General features: G+C 34.1%; 1 protein-coding gene across 5 annotated transcripts in view; it reads left to right on the top strand.

Annotated features, from left to right (window-relative positions):
* Positions 1-18185, top strand: part of CSMD1 (CUB and Sushi multiple domains 1) — a 1127710-nt gene that overhangs the window by 768006 nt on the left and 341519 nt on the right. For all 5 annotated transcript variants that reach the window (XM_027690129.1, XM_027690128.1, XM_027690127.1 and 2 more), the window contains 3 exons: positions 186-273; positions 6710-6834; positions 12196-12317. In XM_027690129.1, coding sequence (XP_027545930.1) covers positions 186-273; positions 6710-6834; positions 12196-12317 — 335 coding nt within the window. The remainder of the gene's footprint in view (positions 1-185; positions 274-6709; positions 6835-12195; positions 12318-18185) is intronic.

The raw sequence follows: 18185 nt of genomic DNA, 5'->3' as shown, positions 1-18185 counted from the left end.
AAAAAATAAACCATACACCAAATAAATCAGTTTTTTGGGGCTTCTTTTCAGTAATAATTTAAATTGGTTCAAGAGAAAATGGTAAAATATGGTTGAATTCAGGATGTGGAAGTTTATGTATGGGAAAAGTGAATAGTCATCTTTACAGTTGCATGTCTAAACGTGTTTTTTCCTTTGCTTTGCAGTGACCCAGGGTGGGGATGCTGTTGCATCTGATACATGTCCTGATCCTGGAATTCCTGAAAATGGGAAAAGGGTAGGCTCTGACTTCAGGTAGGTGCATTTAGTTTTCTATATGACCAAAAGGAAGGTATTTCCTGTTACATGTATACAGAGCATGTAACTACAGATATGTATAATTTCCCTAATTTAAAATGTATTGATTCTTTGTCAAAACAGCTCCAGTCCATTGCATATCTTGAATTGTTTTTGCTTGCTTCTTTTTTAAAATCAATGCATTTTAAATAGGAGTTTTAGAGCATAATAATCTCATCCATATAGAAAAAGTAGAACTCTCTGGACAGCATAGAAGAAGAAGCAGAGAGTATTATCTGTTTTCCCACTAAGTAAAAGCTGTTAAAAAACTTGGAGAACATGACAAATTCAGCGTGTGATGAACTCTGTCTCCTTGGTTTTTTTGTTTTCAACTTTTCTTATAGTAAAAAAAAAAAAAAAGACAATGTCAAATGGACCCCTATGGAGAAAGAAGGAAGTTTGCTCCTACCCTATTGAGGAAAAAAGGCAGAGACTTCAAGGTGCAGCAGAGAAGAGGGTCAAAGGAAGGAAATGGGAGCCTCCAACTCATGCAGAGATTTATGAATTGCTCAGCGGGGAGTGGACAGTCAGACCTAAGAGTAAATGGAAAGGAACAATTCATAGGAATTAGAAGGAATTGTGCAAAGTTCTCTGAAACTCCGTAAAGCAAATTAATCCAACCTGGTTCCTGAATCATGGCTCTTACAAGCTAGGTTGTAACACACAGGAAAAATAAGTTAAAAATCTATTCTATTTCTGACTAACATGCTCTTTTTGGATTTTTCTCTATCCTCACAGGAGTCTGAGAAATCATAAAGAACTCCAACACTAAGAGATTCAGTCATATGCAAAGTCATGGTTTCTTTAGTGACAGAGCAAAAGTTTAATGTGTTTTAAAAAATAATGACATGAAATAAGCTTTCAATACATAGACTAGAGATACAAGCTGTCCAGAAGATGTTTACTATTGTCCTTTTCTATGTATTCTGATTCAACTTGTCAGGTACAGATGCTACAAATGAAATTATATGATACAAAAGTATAGTATGTATTTCTTGCCCAAAGGGCAGATATTTTAGGAAAGCAAATGTAATTTTTGTATTAATACTTCATGTATTGAAGAAAGAAACATCAGTCAGTAGAAGACTAGGTAAAAATGCGATGCTAAAATATAACTCTTTCTCAATATGCATTAAAATGTCTGTGTGTATACATCCAAGGAATACCTCTATTCTTCCACTGTTATTTTGGAGAGTATTTGACTTTAATATTTGTACAGGAATGCCTCAGCTTCCCTCCTCTGCTTAAATCTCTCCTCATGAAACCAAAAACAATGCAGAACATACCTCCTCTGAATTCCTCCAAATCAAATACTTAGTTGAAAGAATTAAGAACAGCATCTAAAATCACTTTGTTAACAGTTGAGAGAGAACTCAACTGATATAGCCCATAGCCAAAATGTTTAGTGGAAGACTGAATTCAAACTTGAAGGGCACTTTTTCACACCATTATCTCAAGATTCCAGAATAAATTCAGCAGGTTGGGGTGGTGAGGGAGCCTGAGCACTTGACATATAAGAGGCTCTGAGTTCTGGGTTTGCTTAGCCTTCAGAGAATCTGAAGGACTTTCTTGCTGTCTACAGCTACTAAACAGGAGGGCGTAGAGAAAAGAAAACCAGACTCTTCTCAAAGGTGACAGGAACAGTGACAGGACTAGAGGCAATGGTGGGATATGGCAAATTACTACTAGATTCAGGATTAAAAAAACCCCAAACACATTTTTACTATGAGGATCGTCAAACACTGAAGTTTACAAAAGAATTTGTAGAATCTCCATCCAGGGAAGCATTCAGAACTCAGCTGAATAGGGCTCTGAACCCTCTGTTTCAACTGGGCTTGATTGGAATGAGGCATTGGACTAGATGATGTACTCTTCCAACCTAATTTATTCTGTGAATCTATAAATGTTGTACAGTTTTTATGTGTTCATGATACACTGTTGACCAAAGAGATCTCATCTAGTTATGGTTCAAGTCAGTGGCATATGAACAGCTGTTAAGAAACAACAGCAGTCACTGCTTGAAAACCTTAAAGCTTGAAGAGTGTTAGAGGGAGAATTTAATCTCTTCCCCTCTAGACTGTAGTCTGTAATTTGAAAGAGAAAGGGAACTAGAATAATTTTAGGGAAACAGGTTCAAAGATCCAAAGCATGTGAACCCCTACGTGAGAGAGCTCAAAAACAAATTTCTTAGCAATGCATAAATACACCAAGAGGAAAAACCCAAAAGAACCTTAAAGCTCAAAGTATATTATAGGATATCTGAGGGAATCTAATGTCAAAGAACCTTACAAAACATATAACTATATTTTGAACACAGTCTCTTAGGAATGAGTGTGGGTTAATGGTATTTTAAATGTCTGGAGCTTACTTATGAGCAATGCTCACTCAATCAACAGTGCAAGGCTATTTCCTGCATCCTTTACCCCATTCAGCCTCTGATAATATTTTTGTTTCACCAAGTGTATCTTACTGTTCATGAAGATAAATGGATGTATAAGGTGTTCAATAAGAAACATCATATAAGATAAGATAAATAAAACATGTTATATACTTTGGTCACATTAATTATGTGCACGTTTTGGGCCTCCAAATTCTGAATATTATTTGAGAGAAACAATATAATTTTTTTTTCCTCCTAAAACTTATTTATTATTCTGAAGGCTGATAATGCAACAGCAACTGTTTCTCATGTACTTTAAAGTTTGATAGTATCTATTTAAAACTTATATTAGTTATCTTAGTGTTATCTATCAAAATCTGGCAGGACATTTAAATAGATAATTTGGCTGGAATTTATTTTTTTTCTCTGAAATGACAAATCAAGCTCTTCCATAGGAGAAGGGACATAATATTTACTCTTTCTTGCATTTCTCCAATGTAATGAAAATACTCTGGAGAGTAAAGAAAGGCAATGTTTTTTATCTTTTCTAAAAGGCAAGTATAAACACCAGAAGGAGCTATTGTTCTTGTCAGGGGAATGACAACTGTGAATATTAATCTGAACTAAAACATATGAAAATGCACATTATTCAAAATCTTTTCCTGTCTACTGAAAGACATGTTATGAGTGGGATTGATGGAAAGGCAGAGGGTTTATTTTCAAGACAGCCTGAGACCCAACTGATTCTGTGATGACAAGTTCTTTGAAAAGGGTTTCATCATTTTCAGCGTAATAATGGCATTCATTCTAATATCATAAACCAAACAAAAAGGTATTGAAATCTTAACCTTTTCATTCTGTCCTCCTGCCATGCTTTTACTGTGTTCACTTCAGGAAGTAGGAAGGAGATTTTCAGTGATTTTAAAACAACGCAGTGGATATTTGGATTCATTTGAGGGACAAATGGCAAGTCTGACTTTGCTAGATTAATGAGAACATAATCAATACAATTTTGGGGTCAATATCACATTTTATTTTTACGTGACACCTCAAAACAGTTTGTTTAAACAGATTGCCTAAATGAAATCTCAAATAGTTATAAACAATACTGTTTCAGCTGTCCTTATATATTGTATGGTATGTGTTCTGAGGTGAGAATGCGATCATTTTCCACATTTTCACCAACACTTGTAACACAAATAGCTTTTACATTTTCAAAACAGTTTTTGAAAATTAAACTAACGTTTTTATGTTAGTATTGCTTTATGTTAGTATTTTATTTTGTAAAATGGCTTCTTTCAGTCAAATTCTAGCCTTTTTTATAAACCTTCAAATATTGCTTTGATAGAGTTCAAATTTAAAATTGAAAAAGAAATAAGAGGAAACAGATCTCTTCCACATGTTGAAAAGTTTACATAGAGAAATATCAAAACAAAGCACAATATTTCCAGTGCCCACAGATTTGCACAATGACTAGGGAGGTAGAGATGTAAAAAAAATAAGAAAAATCAAACCAAACCAACTCAATTAAAAACATTAATTTTTAACAAGTGGATATTAAATGAAGCTATAATTTTATTTGAAATCATAGTTCAAACAAGATAAAAGACAGCTTTAAAAACATGTTCCCTTTTTAAATGGGAAAATGTCAAGCATAATCAATGAAGAGACTCAGCAATCTGGATGTTGTTTAGGAGTTTTATGGTAGTTTGTGTGTTCCAGGTGCATCCCATCTCCTACAATGCTTATTTAGATATGTAAGCAGCTTTTGAGTACTTATGGTATTATCTTGTTCTTTATGTGATGGTTTTTGCTATGTTTCTTGTTTGTTTTAATTATGTTTTATTCAACATATTTCTTTTGTGTTCCTTAGTTTGTGTTCAAACATTTCAGAAGATTATACCCACCGTATAGAATATATGACGTTGACATTAGACCCTTAGATCCAAGCTATTTCTAGAAGTTTGGGGGAAAAAAAACAAATCAACCCAAAACCTGAAAGACATACTGTGTAGGATAACATTGAAACCAATTGGATCATCATAGGTGTATATATTAGATTAATGTGTAATGTTTTGTGTATACATTAATTAGAATTTTAAAAGTATGTCTGTAATGATCAAAACCCAGTCTAAACATGAAAACCTTCACTTACTGCATCAGACTTAAAAATATTTTTATTCCTCTTGTGCATTTTGTGGGTTTTGTTGGGTTTTTTCCCTTCTCTATTTCTTGGGGAGAATAATTGGGTATTTTAAATTATAAATTGCTGTTGCAGACATCCAGAAATTATGCATTTTTTCACTCTAATTTTTTGTATATGCACAGTTTTTCAATTGTCCTTCAAAGTCTTGATAGTAGCAAACTTCAGGGAAAAGTTGAAGTTTTCATGTTGGCTCATGCATCATTACACTTTTGGGAAAGCCTTTATCCAATATGATTTTTAAGTACTTCAGTTCTCAATTTGCACTTATCACAACTGGGTAACTGCTTGTTTTCTGTTTCCTTAGCAAAAGACATTCGGAGCTCATCATTTTAGAAAATATGAGAAAATGCATTTAAAAGATATGTGTTTATGGCCTTAAAATGTCAGAGTAATTAATATTATTATTTTCTTTACAAAAAAAGAGAAAGTAGTTGTTTATTAATTTGATGTATTTATTTGGAATCATGCTTGGTCTGTTTTTCTGAGGGTTCTAAGAATGTTCTGAAGGATAGTAGGTTATGACAAATATAAAACAAATGCAATTTTATAAAATTATATTAGTCTTCCAGGATTTAATGCATTTTTCATGAATTACAGAAGGAAAGGGCCAATATTTTCCCTGCCTTTCTGAGTTTTCACATTTAACAGCTCAAGAACAAACTGCTAAGTAATTTTTAAAGCTTTCCTAGATTCAGAACATCATACTCAAATTTTAAAATTGACAAAAACAGGAACAGTAAGTCCTAATAAAGTTTCACAAAAGAACTAAAAGAACATAATATTGATAAACAATAGAGTTAGTTTTTGTGACATCCTCCGAGAAACTAAGAAAAGTCTTGTCCTTGAAGGGTAGGAACGAGATGGATGATAGTGAATGAGATTATTTGCAGTTCTCCACAGTACAGTTATAACCACTGAGCTTTCTGATTGCCATCTAGCAATCCCCTGGTGTTTAGGACTCTAAACTGAGAAATCTGCTTTATCGAGGTCACTTAGTTCGCAACATGGGATTATCAAATACAGATTTAAAAGTACATGAAAACCAACAACAGAACCAGTTGTTTGTGATGGGGAACATAGAGTGTCACAAATAATAAATGGAAGCAGACATGTAAATACTGTTTAGTAAATCTCTCTTTGCTATAGACAGTAACTGTATACAGTTTTTTTAATTCTTCATAAAGATTGATCAGCATAAATCATTCCAAAGTGACAGATTTCAATGTTAAAAGTGTAACAGTCAATTTTCCTGTTAAAAATCATGCTAAATGATAACTTTGTTTTAACAAACATTTTTTTAGCATGATTTTTAACAGGAAAATTCAACAAGGTCAGGAATACTTAATAAATTATTACCATTGACTGAAATTAGTATTTCCTGGTTGCATATTAACAAATTACTTTATCTAACTGCTTATTCTCTCACTTGAGAGAATATAGAGAGGTTGGAATTACTCATGAAGTAAATTCTGTTGCCTGAAAGAATTGTCATTATATATTTTCTTAAAAAATATATGTCCCTATGCATTCATCGAACTCATACTTTAAATGATCAAACTTAGCACCACAATTGTTTCATATTTCTAGCCTTACTTTCTTAAAAGGTGAGCAAACTAAATAATAGACCCATTCCCTAGAGTATAAGTTGGTTTTTATGAATATAATGTTGATATAGCAGAATTTTGCACCTTAATTTCTTTGTTTGGATCTTGAAATATTGTCATTTGGTGACATTTACATTTATTTGAGGATGCTGATATTTAAAATATATTTTAATTCCTTCCTTCTTCCTCCCATTTGTTTCCTAGGGTGGGTGCAAGTGTGCAGTTTTCCTGTGAGGATAATTATGTGCTACAAGGTTCTAAGAGCATCACTTGTCAGAGAGTGACAGATACACTGGCTGCCTGGAGTGACCACAGGCCAATTTGCAGAGGTAAGTGTTATTCTTTGGAATTTTTCCTGATGGGTAATTATAATTTCTGATTAAATATGCAATAAAACAATACTCAAAAGAAAACAAATAAAAAAGGGAATTATATCTTATGTGTATATATGCTTACATATATACAAAAACCTTTTTGTAGCTTGAAGCCTGCAATCAAAGTTTTAGAAAAAATATCAGTTTAGGGAGGTTATTTCCTTTAAATAGTTTTAATTTCACTTAATCATTTTTTTGTCATGTTAAAATTATTTTAACTAGAACTAGTTAGGTTTACATCAACCTTTTCTAATAAATTCCTAAATAGGAACTCCTCACAATCACATTTTGTTCCTGTCAGTCCCAGATATTTACTTAGTCCTCATTTTTCAGTAAATTTCTTTCTCATTCATCTGTTTTGCGCAACTTTACAAATGACCTAACCTTCTAACTTCTAAATGTTTTCTCATTGTGGTCTAGACCAATGAATGAGACCTGCTTTTAAGGAGGAGCAGGAGAGGTGGCTTTTTGTTTGTTTGCATGTTTTTCCATTACAAACTACTGCCTGTAATAAAAACACTGAAAAATACGTAAATGCTGCCAAAGTACACCAGAAACGAGGTATACAGGAAAAAATAAAGAATACATCTTTGTACAGAACTTTTCTTTTTATCTCAGTAGAAAAATTGATTCGGGTTACACATTTGGATTGTACGTGTTAGTGACAGCCCTGACCCTTGAAATGTGGTTTCCTGACCTTCTCCCAGAACCAGACAACCTAGCCAGGGCAAACTTTGAAAAACAAGGAAAAACACCACCATCAATTGGTGGGGGAAAAAAAAGAAAAGAAAAAGAAATCATACAAACTGTTTGAGATACTTTTATTGTCATTTTGAGGTAGATCAAAGAGATACTTCTTGTACTCACAAAATCTTACACTGAATGCCAGTTACCAGGGCAGCAAATGTTATTTGTTTGAGAGACTGTGGAGGGAAGGATTTGTGGCACCTGGCCTTAAACTTTTGCTTGCTCAAGAATGAGCTAAAGCATAATCTCACTTATGTAAAACTCATATACTTCTTAAAAATGTTTTCAATTGCATAGTAGTTTCATAATACCACTTTGGTTTTTTTCTCATGTTGCCAGAGTGGATTTTTTCAATTATATAATCACATATGTGATATATTTGTAAATGATCCTTTATTCATTAAAGACTGTAAACAGTTGTAGTGAATTGGCCCTACCCAACAGCTAAACACTCATTCACCCACAGTGGGATGGGGAAAAGACCTGGCAGAGCAAAAGCTGAAAACTTGTGCGTGGACATCAAGACAGTTCAATAAATTTATCACAACTGTGCATGCAACCAGAGAAAAATAAGAATTTTATTCACTACTTCCAACTAGTTGGCAGATATTTAACCATTTCCTGAAAAGTCAGGCACAAGTGATGGTTACTTGGTAAGACAAACCTAAAACCACGAAGGTGTCCACTTCTTCCTCCTTTCCCTGGGTTTTTATGCAGAACTTGTTGTCATATGGTATGAGATAGGACTCTTTTTGGTTGGTGTCAGCTATCCCAGCAGTGTCCCTCCAAACTTCTTCTGCACACCCAGCCTCCTTGCTGAAGGCTTTGATACTAGCAAGCACTGCTCAGCAATAGCCAAAACACTGCTGCGTTATCAACACCATTCTAGTTACAAATCTAAACCACAGCACCATATCAGTTACTGTGAAAAAGGTTAACTCCATTTCAGTCAGACCTAATAAAAAATTCTATAAAGGCAGCTCTTGGATAAATTATTACAAACTGTACATTACATATATTACAAAGGCACATCCATGTAAGGACTAGACAATCTAAAAAACAGTTAAAAAGAAGTAAATAAAAGTCATACCCCTTAATCTTTCCAGAGCAGCCAAGTAGTTGTTATTGTTGTCTCTTGAACTCAGTGACTCCATAGCTCAGTCAATTTAAATGAAAAATCTAAATATACCCTCTCAGTACTTGGTTTCATAGTACTGCAAAATAATGTGTCCATGCAACTCCACCGTTCACTCCTGTTCAGTGTGGTTTTTTAAATCTCTTGAATTTACTCTTGTTTGCTAATACACTGCAGAAATTAGCTGAAGTAATCCACGAGTTATAAAAGTAATGCTCTGGAGAAAGGGACTCTGCTACTGAATTATCTGTGTATTATTACTAGTGTTTGCTATATCTTTCAATTAATTACCTGCAAATATCTCTATTATGCTTTACTCCCTTCAGTAAACTTCTAAACAAATAGGATGAATTGGCCCTGTACTTCTAATAAAACCACAGTTGGAAAAACAAGTTAATTTCATCAAACATATTTCCAAAATTGGAGCTAAAATTTCACAGCAGTCTGAGAGCTAAGTCAGCCACTCTCTGTAAGTGATTTGTTTGTTTCTGAACACAGACTAACATTGTATATAATATTGAACAGTGTATAATTCTTGGTCAATATTATGACATTTCCCATGGTGCATGTTTGTGGACGGTGGGAAGTGAAAGACACAAGTTTTATTTTCAGTCCGTATTATTTCCAGTTCCTTTACTGACCTTCAATATGCCAGTATTCATGGAGCTCTTTATTTAATAATAAAATAAACAATACAAATAACGGTTTATCATATTTTCTAAATGGTCGTCAACTTGAATTGGAAAAGCTGATCAACTGCAAGCAACTACTGTGGGCTCAATGACTTTAAGTGTACAAGACTTAGTGAAGAAGCTGACATTTGCATTTACCCCACAATGGTGACTAACAAAGTTCAGAATTTATAAAGCTGATGAATAGTCACAGGAACCATCTTATTGTTGGCAAGTTCATGACCTTACTTGAAAGGGCACAGCGGGGGTTCTGCCCTGGGGTCTGTCCAAGGTGACAGTGCAGGTCAGGGTCCACCCCACCGCCCCACCTGTATCACAGTCAGGGAGTGGTGGGAGGCTCCAGAAACTGTCACAGAAACTGAATGGTGTTAACGTAAATGTTCCCAGATTCCTTGAATTCAACACAAAAACCTTACAGTGATCCATTCTTGTTTTCTGTAAGGAATATACAAGGCTATCTAATATTTTTTTGTTATGTTTTACAGTTACTCCATTTCCTAAACAGACCTCAGGGCTTCAATTGTTGCTCTTGCTTGGCTTCCCCCTACTCCCCTCGTTTTTTTTTTTTTCCTTACCCCTGAAGTTTAAATAGGAGAAAGATAAAAGAGTAACAGCTTGACTGAAAATATCTCTTAAAAGGAAATGTTTCAGCCTTTCTTCTTTGCTAGAGGAGGGACAAACTGTTTTCAAAGGCTTATTGCTACAAAGTTGCATCTTAGATTACTTCCTGCCCTAGCAGACCTTGTGTAGAGGGAATTGAAAATAAATCAATAAATATTAATTGTCTGCCAGTTATAGTTCTAGAGGTATGGTGCTTCTACCAGTAACTGGAGTGTAAAAAATGTCCTCTATTTCAGATCCTATGAATCTGCTCTTGTTATTCTAGAAATTAAAAGAATATATTTTTCTTGATATAGCAGCAATATGCCAAACTTTCTGTATTGGTAGTAGGCAGCATACAGTGGCATGCTTAAATGTGATTAGTTCTTTAGTGACAATTAGGGACATGGTTTAGTAGTGAACTTGACAGTGGAAGGGTAATGCTCAAACTTGATAATCCTAGAGGCCTTTTCCAACCCAAATGATTCTATGATTCTGTGATTTTTTTAAAAAACTTTTTAAGAACAAGCATCTTATTAATAACTGTTAGTGCTGTTTTGGTAGAATTACCTACATGGATGAGGGGTTTTTTTGTCTTCTACTAAGATTGTTGCATAAGATTTCCATGTGATGTGTTTGAAACTTAAGTGAAATCCATGGAAGACTATTAAGACAGTTTTTATCATAAACATAGAATCCTAGAATGGTTAGGGTTGGAAGGGACCTTAAAGATCATCTAGTTCCGACCCCTCTGCATACGAAGACATTTTCATAGAAAACTGAGTCCTAATTGAATCAGTCTAGACATGTTATCATCATGGCTAGGAGTTCTCATAGTCTAGTCTCTAACACAGTAACAAAGGAACAGGTGCCGGTAGCAGATTGTGATGAAAGGATAGATAATCTGACAGTCATTTTCCTCTACTATCCTTTTTTCCTGTTTTGTACCAGTCACACTTCTATCAATGGAGAAGAGTGGGGGTCCTCACAGCAGTTTGTGAGGTAAAAAAATGTTCATATTTCATTCCTCAGAATGGAGACAGCCACAAAGAAAGATGAAGACTAAAATTTTACAAAGTACCAGAAATATGTTATGCATTTTATTCTGATATGCAGAAAAAGAATGAACAAGTTTTGAAGAATCTAGTCATTCCTTCTTCCTGTACTGAAACTTAAGTAATTAAAGAGTCTAAATTACATCAGAAGTTAATGAAAATTATGCAGATAAATTGTGAGATTCAGAGATTTGTAACTAATCCTTAGAAATGGTATGATCTAGACTTTCAATTTTAGCATGTTGCCACAGTGCTGTAGTACCAAAAACTTGACAGTGATATTTTAAAATATTTTGAGTTCTATTTTAAAATATTTTGAGTTCATTTATGTCACTCCAAATGATATCTCTAAATATTTTTTAAATACTTTTAGATGCTGAAATATTTTGAGAAATTTTAATATTTTACAAAATCTTTTTCTAATCCTTTTTGGAACATAACTGACTTTTTAAAGTAATGTATTTTCAAAATGTTGACTATCCAGATTTGCTGAATGTGACAGAGGGATTACAATGGATTCACTACTGAATCTGTGCTTTACAAAAGTCAAGACTACTTACTGCCTAGAACCATTTTATGTTCTTTTCTTTCTAATTATATTTCTTACGGTGTAAAGAGCTAAGACACCTCAGAAGTTCAAGTTTAGGTTATCAGTTTAGAATATACTGATACATAAATATGATGATACTTTTTTTTCTCCCAATCATGGAGAAATTATGAAGTAAAGCACATACTGGCCCTTCTTATATTCATATGTAAAAGGCCCCCTCCATCTACTTGGAAAGGGTGAATCTTTCTCTAAACAGAATATTAATATGATAATTTTGAGAATTTGTTTTGCATAAAGTAAGAATAGAGTAATGTAAATGTTACGCTGATTAATTGAAAAGTGCTAGTTTTCTTCCTCTGTAGGCCATTTTTCAGGATTATTTTTCTGGCTCAAACATCTTCAATTGCAGACTGTTATAAATATATCAGCATAATAATACTTTTGTGGCAAGTTGTTACTAACGTGTCAATTTTGTGATATTTATTTAAAACAGAACAACCAATCAAAAGTAGTCTGATTTGCTGTTTATCATTTTAGCTAGAACATGCGGTTCCAATTTACGTGGACCGAGTGGCATTATCACATCACCAAATTATCCAGTTCAATATGAAGACAATGCACACTGCGTGTGGGTCATTACAACAACTGATCCAGAAAAGGTATGCTTTTTCTCTTTATCTCAATTCAAACAGCAGAATTTAGGATCTGTCTTAAAAATATTCAATATATATTGTCATGAATCCATGAACACATGCACATGTGTATGTCCATTTAAACACAAAAATGACCAGAGTAGAAATGTTAAAAAAATACATTAGGCACTAGGAAAAAAAATAATATGTATGAAAATTTCCACTCAGAGTAGTAGGTCTGATTTAAAGTTTCCAAGTTTTAAATACATTTTTAAATGAAATACATGAAATCATAGTCAAAATCCCACATTGCTAAATGAGGTAACAGTGAGTTTTTCAAGATATATCTTGATGCTGTTGAATCTTGACATAAAAAACAGACATACATCTAATTATTTTGATAGACCTTGTAAGGTGTTTTATTACCTACAGAATTTCTTTTTTCAATCCACTGTTTCTCAGTAATGATTCTAAATACATAACAATGAATGTTACGCATTCATAACTGTGAATGTGTAAAATAGTGGTCATAATTAAGTATTTTTCCACTGGAGTGTGCTGAGATGCATTTTCACTTGTGCTTCTGTAAAATCAGTAAATGGCAGAGACCCCTTATGTCTAGGGGGGAGGAAAAAGTTAATAAGATTTTTCACTTATATTTCACTTTTCTGTAGTGAAGCACGAATAAATGAGTTACAATAAGTCGAAGGATGTACAATCTATATGTACTTTCATAATTACAAAATGTGTTTCCTGTGCAGCTTTTCGGAAGACTGTATTCTTGACTTCTTTAATGTAGTTAAGGGAAAAGGTTTAACTTTATCTCACCATAAATAAATGAAAATGTTTGGCTGCAGAAAAGATCAATTTGCTGCATGCTTTCGTAACACATGTTGAGATGTAAATACTGTTTCTTTGCAAAATCTATTGAGTTCACTTTTTCTTTAAAGAAGATTCAGTGCCTCAATAGAGATATCTATTCAGGAAAAACAGTCAAAAGTACAAAACTATCACACTGTGGAAGATTTTACTGTAGTGGGACTTCTCTGAAAAAAAGGTTTTTTTAGATTTCAAACTGAACTGTTATATTTTATTTAGCGTAACCATTAGAAGAGAATATTTGTCATGGAATGACCTTTGACTTGAAAATCACTACATTTTATAAAAATTATTAAATCACTTTGCATTTTTAAATATGAAAAAGCATCTAAAATATGGAAATGTCTGAAATTTTCATCTAAAATTTATATTCTGTATATGTGGTCTTGTTGATTTTTTCAAAATGCAATATATTTTTATAAGAGAAAATTTAAATGTACATCAAAAGAAAATAAGCAAAATTACTACTAATAGAAGAAAGTCTTGGAATCTCAATGCTTTCTTTATTCAGTTAATTTTAATTTTAATTTTTTTTAATTTTAATTTTAATTTTTTTTCCCTTGACTTTAGGAATTTAATTAAGGAATGTTTTTCATATTTATAATAAAATGAAGATGGCAATCTCCCTATTGATTACAAGAAAGTTTAACCATAATAATAGAAAAATTGGTATGGACTGTGCAGTATTATTAAAGTTATTATTAATGTATTATTACACTGCACAATTTTATGGAGGCTCAGACTTACCTGTGAAAAACATTAAACCCCCATCTACTACAATAATATGCAAGTTTTGTTCATTCTTTACAACATATCTTTCTCAGTTGATTTAGGATTTTAGTAGTGCAGAACTTAATGAGATTGGTGGGGATGTTTTATTTTTCTGTTCACTGGACTCGAAAAGGCACTCACTCTAAAGTGGCGTTCTTGGGCAGGTCATCAGTCACAAGAATATACAGAAGGAATTGCATACCTAGACAGATCAATTATGTTATGTTAGGTTATGTTATGTTCAAAATAAAGAGGTATGAGTACAACACTTGGAGCTGTCACCCAGAAATAAAGTGTACACTATTACATCTAGCTGGGTGAAAGGTAAAGAGACACACTAACAGACACTGATCATCACAGTGTAAGAAAAGGAGGCTGAACTTTGAAGTCTTTCTGTTTTGGACAGGATGGTCAATAGTGAATGAGTTGTCTTTTTATTATTTTGGATTTGTTGATAAGTGCAATATAGGAAGATCATTATCTTGATTTCACGTATCTTGGAAAGATGCGTATTTGCTTTAGGACCATGACGACTGTGAAGTGTTAAAATCAAACATATTTAAGGTTTAGATTGCTTTCACATAAAGCCTACATCATCTTTATCAGTATGTTTCAGTATAATATTGGGACTAACTGTATCTGGAGTTAACACTACCTTTTCGGATAATAAAAGATAGGAAAGAAAATCCTTTTACTTTACAGATTATCTGACTGAAAAGGAACTTCTTTCCTACTTCTTTCTAAAGGAAAATATCTTGCTAGCATTTTGAAATCTATGAACTTTAAAAAAATCAGTTACGAAGATAATTTTCAATTTTGTGAAACAAAGAACCAATTTTAAGATATGTTGAAAGTTTTGCAGATTTTCATCCCTGACTTTTCTTGGAGTCATGAATGACAGAACTCTTGAAAATTGAACTGTACATTGAAGGCTTGATTTTAAGATTAGATTGGGGAGTTGCTATAATCTGTTAATTGTGGGGTAATTCGGATTTTTGGTCTCGGTCTGCAAAAGCAGAGAGGGTAAAAGGTTCGAATATACCCGGAGCGAGATTAAGACACGAATGAGTCAGATGTTGGTAACCAAAATGATAATTCACTCTCTATTAAAGAGGAGAGAAAGGAGGAAAAGAGGAAAGTAGGAGAAAGAACAGGGTAGTTACAAAAAGCAAGTGATAGTCACCACTGTAGATCCCATGGCGTCTTGTTGATCCTTTCTTCTTCTGTCCTTTGGTGGGGAGAGCTCTGTCTGAGCTTGTCAAGTGAACTTTTTATATGTAGGCTCAGCAGCATGCTTTCTGATAGCATTTCAACAGTCTTGCCCAAGCCTGGGGACCATGACAACAGCACGTCCACCACATAGGCATTGGTGTTCACAAGACAATTGTGCAATGCACCTGAAGCCTACAGGTTGTGATGTTCGCCTGCTTTACCTTATTAGGAAAAAAAAAAGGAGGTGCACAGAATTTGTAAGCTGTGGTTAACTAGCATCCTGTCATTGCAATTGTCTTCTGACCTCAAATTTTTGAAGCCACTTGTTTTTTACAGTTTAAGCAATGGTGAAACATATTGCTTTTCTAACCGTTCAGGCAATGTCAAAGCAAATTGCTTCTCACCAATTCTCTGCAGGAGTCTTCTCTTTTGACTGTCAGATTTGAAAATATATATCCAAATGCTTAGGGTCACATTTGATTTTCTTTTCCAAGTAGACAAAGGGTTCGTAACATGTTGTTACGATATATTTTAAATTACTTTTGACTTACTCTAACAGTGAATTTGTGACTTTTCATCAGGTTAGTTTGCACATAGTATTTTACAAAGTAAGCCAATGACTTCTCTTATAACATTCAGTGTAGTTTAAGGAGGATAGTCTAGTTAAAGAGGTTTCCTTGCACAAAAAATAAAACCAGAAAAGCAAGCAAGCCACCAAACAAACAAAATAAACCACATAATGACCTTGAATATTTTAAAGAATAAATCTAAAAAAAAAAATGGACACATAACGTTTTCCAAATTTTGCATTCTGGTGCTGGGGTGGGGAGATTTTTAATGCCAACTGAAAATAAAAAAAATATTTCAACTTTCTATCAGGACAGTAACATAGTTCCAGGTCTTAACCAACCATATCAAGATCATTGTTAGATAAATGTTTTTCTAACGTTTACTTGCCTTTTTCTGAGCAACACAAAATTAAGTTTGATTCTTCTCTTGGTCAAAGGTATTTCTGTTAATGCTCTGCTTATTTTGAAGAATATATTTTCTTCCCTAAACATTTATTTGTTTCCTCTGGGTCTCGGTATTGTAGCTTTTGATCAGCATCCTACTGAGTCATTTATTAGACTTTTAGTACTTGTAAATACAACTTTATGGTGCTCTTCTGACTCTCTGTCAAGTAGATGCTGTAATTCTAGGCAACTCTACATGGTTTTAGTTGTTCTGTTAAGCAGTGTCTCAACTTTTTAGAATCAGTTACTTTAAACTGTTCTTCAGAGGTCTTACTGATCTGTTGTCTTTGTTTCTTTCTTGCTGTTAGTATAATCTCTTCAGTATGTACTAAGCATGTCTCTTTCCCTTGCTGTTTCAATTTATTCTCCAAACTGTGTGGTTTTTTTCAGAAGACTTACTGTCTTCATTTCCTGCTGCTTTCACTATTTTATGGTAACATCGCAAGGGTTCTTTTTTCAGCCCCAGTGCCTAAAGGAGGGCAACATTTTGTGTTGTTGCAGCAATCATACCTAATTTTACACAATATTTTCCTGACTGATTGCTGATTGCAGTGTGGTAGATGTGCCATGGGCTGTAATATTTCTAAGTTTAATGACCTGGTAAATAAAGACTGTGTCCCAATTAAGTTTGGGTTTTTTCTGAAGAATGAACTTTCTGCACAGTACAAAACACAGATATTATGTATTTGTTTGAGCCTAACAATTTTCTTCTTCTTTACAAAATAAAAGTTATTCACTGCAGTTGCTGTAATTGAAGAAATTGGAATTAATTATAAGGAGACTGGGAAATTTTGCAAACAGTTTTATAGGGCTCAGCCTTCAGGTATTTCAGCGAATCACAGAATATGCTGAGTTGGAAGGGACCCACAAGGATCATCAAGTCCATCTCCTGGCTCTGCACAGAACCATCCCCAAGAGTCACACCATGTGCCTGAGAGCATTGTCCAAATGCTTCTTGAACTCTTTCAGGCTTGGTGCTGTGACCACTTTCTCTGGGGAACCTGTTCCAGTGCCCAATCACCCTCGGCATGAAGAACCTTTTTCTAATACCTAAACTAAACCTCCCCTGACACAACTTCAGGCCATTCCCTCACGTCCTGCCACTGGTCACCACAGAGAAGAGATCAGTGCCTACCTCTTTTCTTCCCTTCATGAGGAAGTTGTAGACTACAATGAGGTCTCCCCTCAGTTTCCTCCAAGCTGAACAGACCAAGTGACCTCAGTTGCTCCTCATATGGCTTCCCCTCCAGGCCCTTCACCATCTGCATTGCCCTCCTTTGGACACTTTCTATAAGCTTACTATCTTTCTTATATTGCAGTGACCAAAACTGTGTACATTATTCATAATCAACTCAAGTTGGATTACACCTCAATATGTTGCCATAAAATGGTATTTCTGATTTATTGCCTTTCAAACCGTAGATGGGGAACTTCAGGACAACGTTTTTATTCAGGAAAACTTCCCCCATCTCACACCTAGGAAATCCACATACTGTTAAGGTTGATTTTGAGATAATTTGTTTTAAGATAATTCATTCTCACAATATGCTCTAAAAGAGCAGTCTTATGGAGTAGCATATGATAATATGCAGGGGTTTTGAGTGAGGTTATCTTGCTGATTCATGAACTGATTCAAAGTTTGTGGTAGGTCAGACATGATCCATTAGTGGCACCCATCATCCCTGTAAGAAGCTTATGCAAATACAATAATTTTGCAATGGATTCAGAACCTGTGTTTGAATAGGCAAGTTTGCTCCAGTTAGATGACATGATTGTATTATGTTCCTTAATATTAGAGTGGGTTTTTTGAAAATGTGTCCATAAATAGCTTGTTTCTTCAAAGTTTCACTATAGACAGGGCTCCTGTCCCTCCCAGCACCTCATCAGATCATCCTGCCACATGTAATAGCAGGTTTCACATCTACAGAATCTGCAATCTAACACTACATTCTGATTGGGGAAGAAAGGTCTTGCTGAGTACCATAGAGCTCATCCCTAAGAGATTATCAGAACCCTACCA

This window comes from Neopelma chrysocephalum, unplaced genomic scaffold (genome assembly GCF_003984885.1).
Source record: "Neopelma chrysocephalum unplaced genomic scaffold, ASM398488v2 Primary Assembly neopelma1_80b, whole genome shotgun sequence".
In the NCBI taxonomy this organism is placed as follows: domain Eukaryota; kingdom Metazoa; phylum Chordata; class Aves; order Passeriformes; family Pipridae; genus Neopelma; species Neopelma chrysocephalum.
This window is presented reverse-complemented; position numbering and strand designations above follow the sequence as displayed.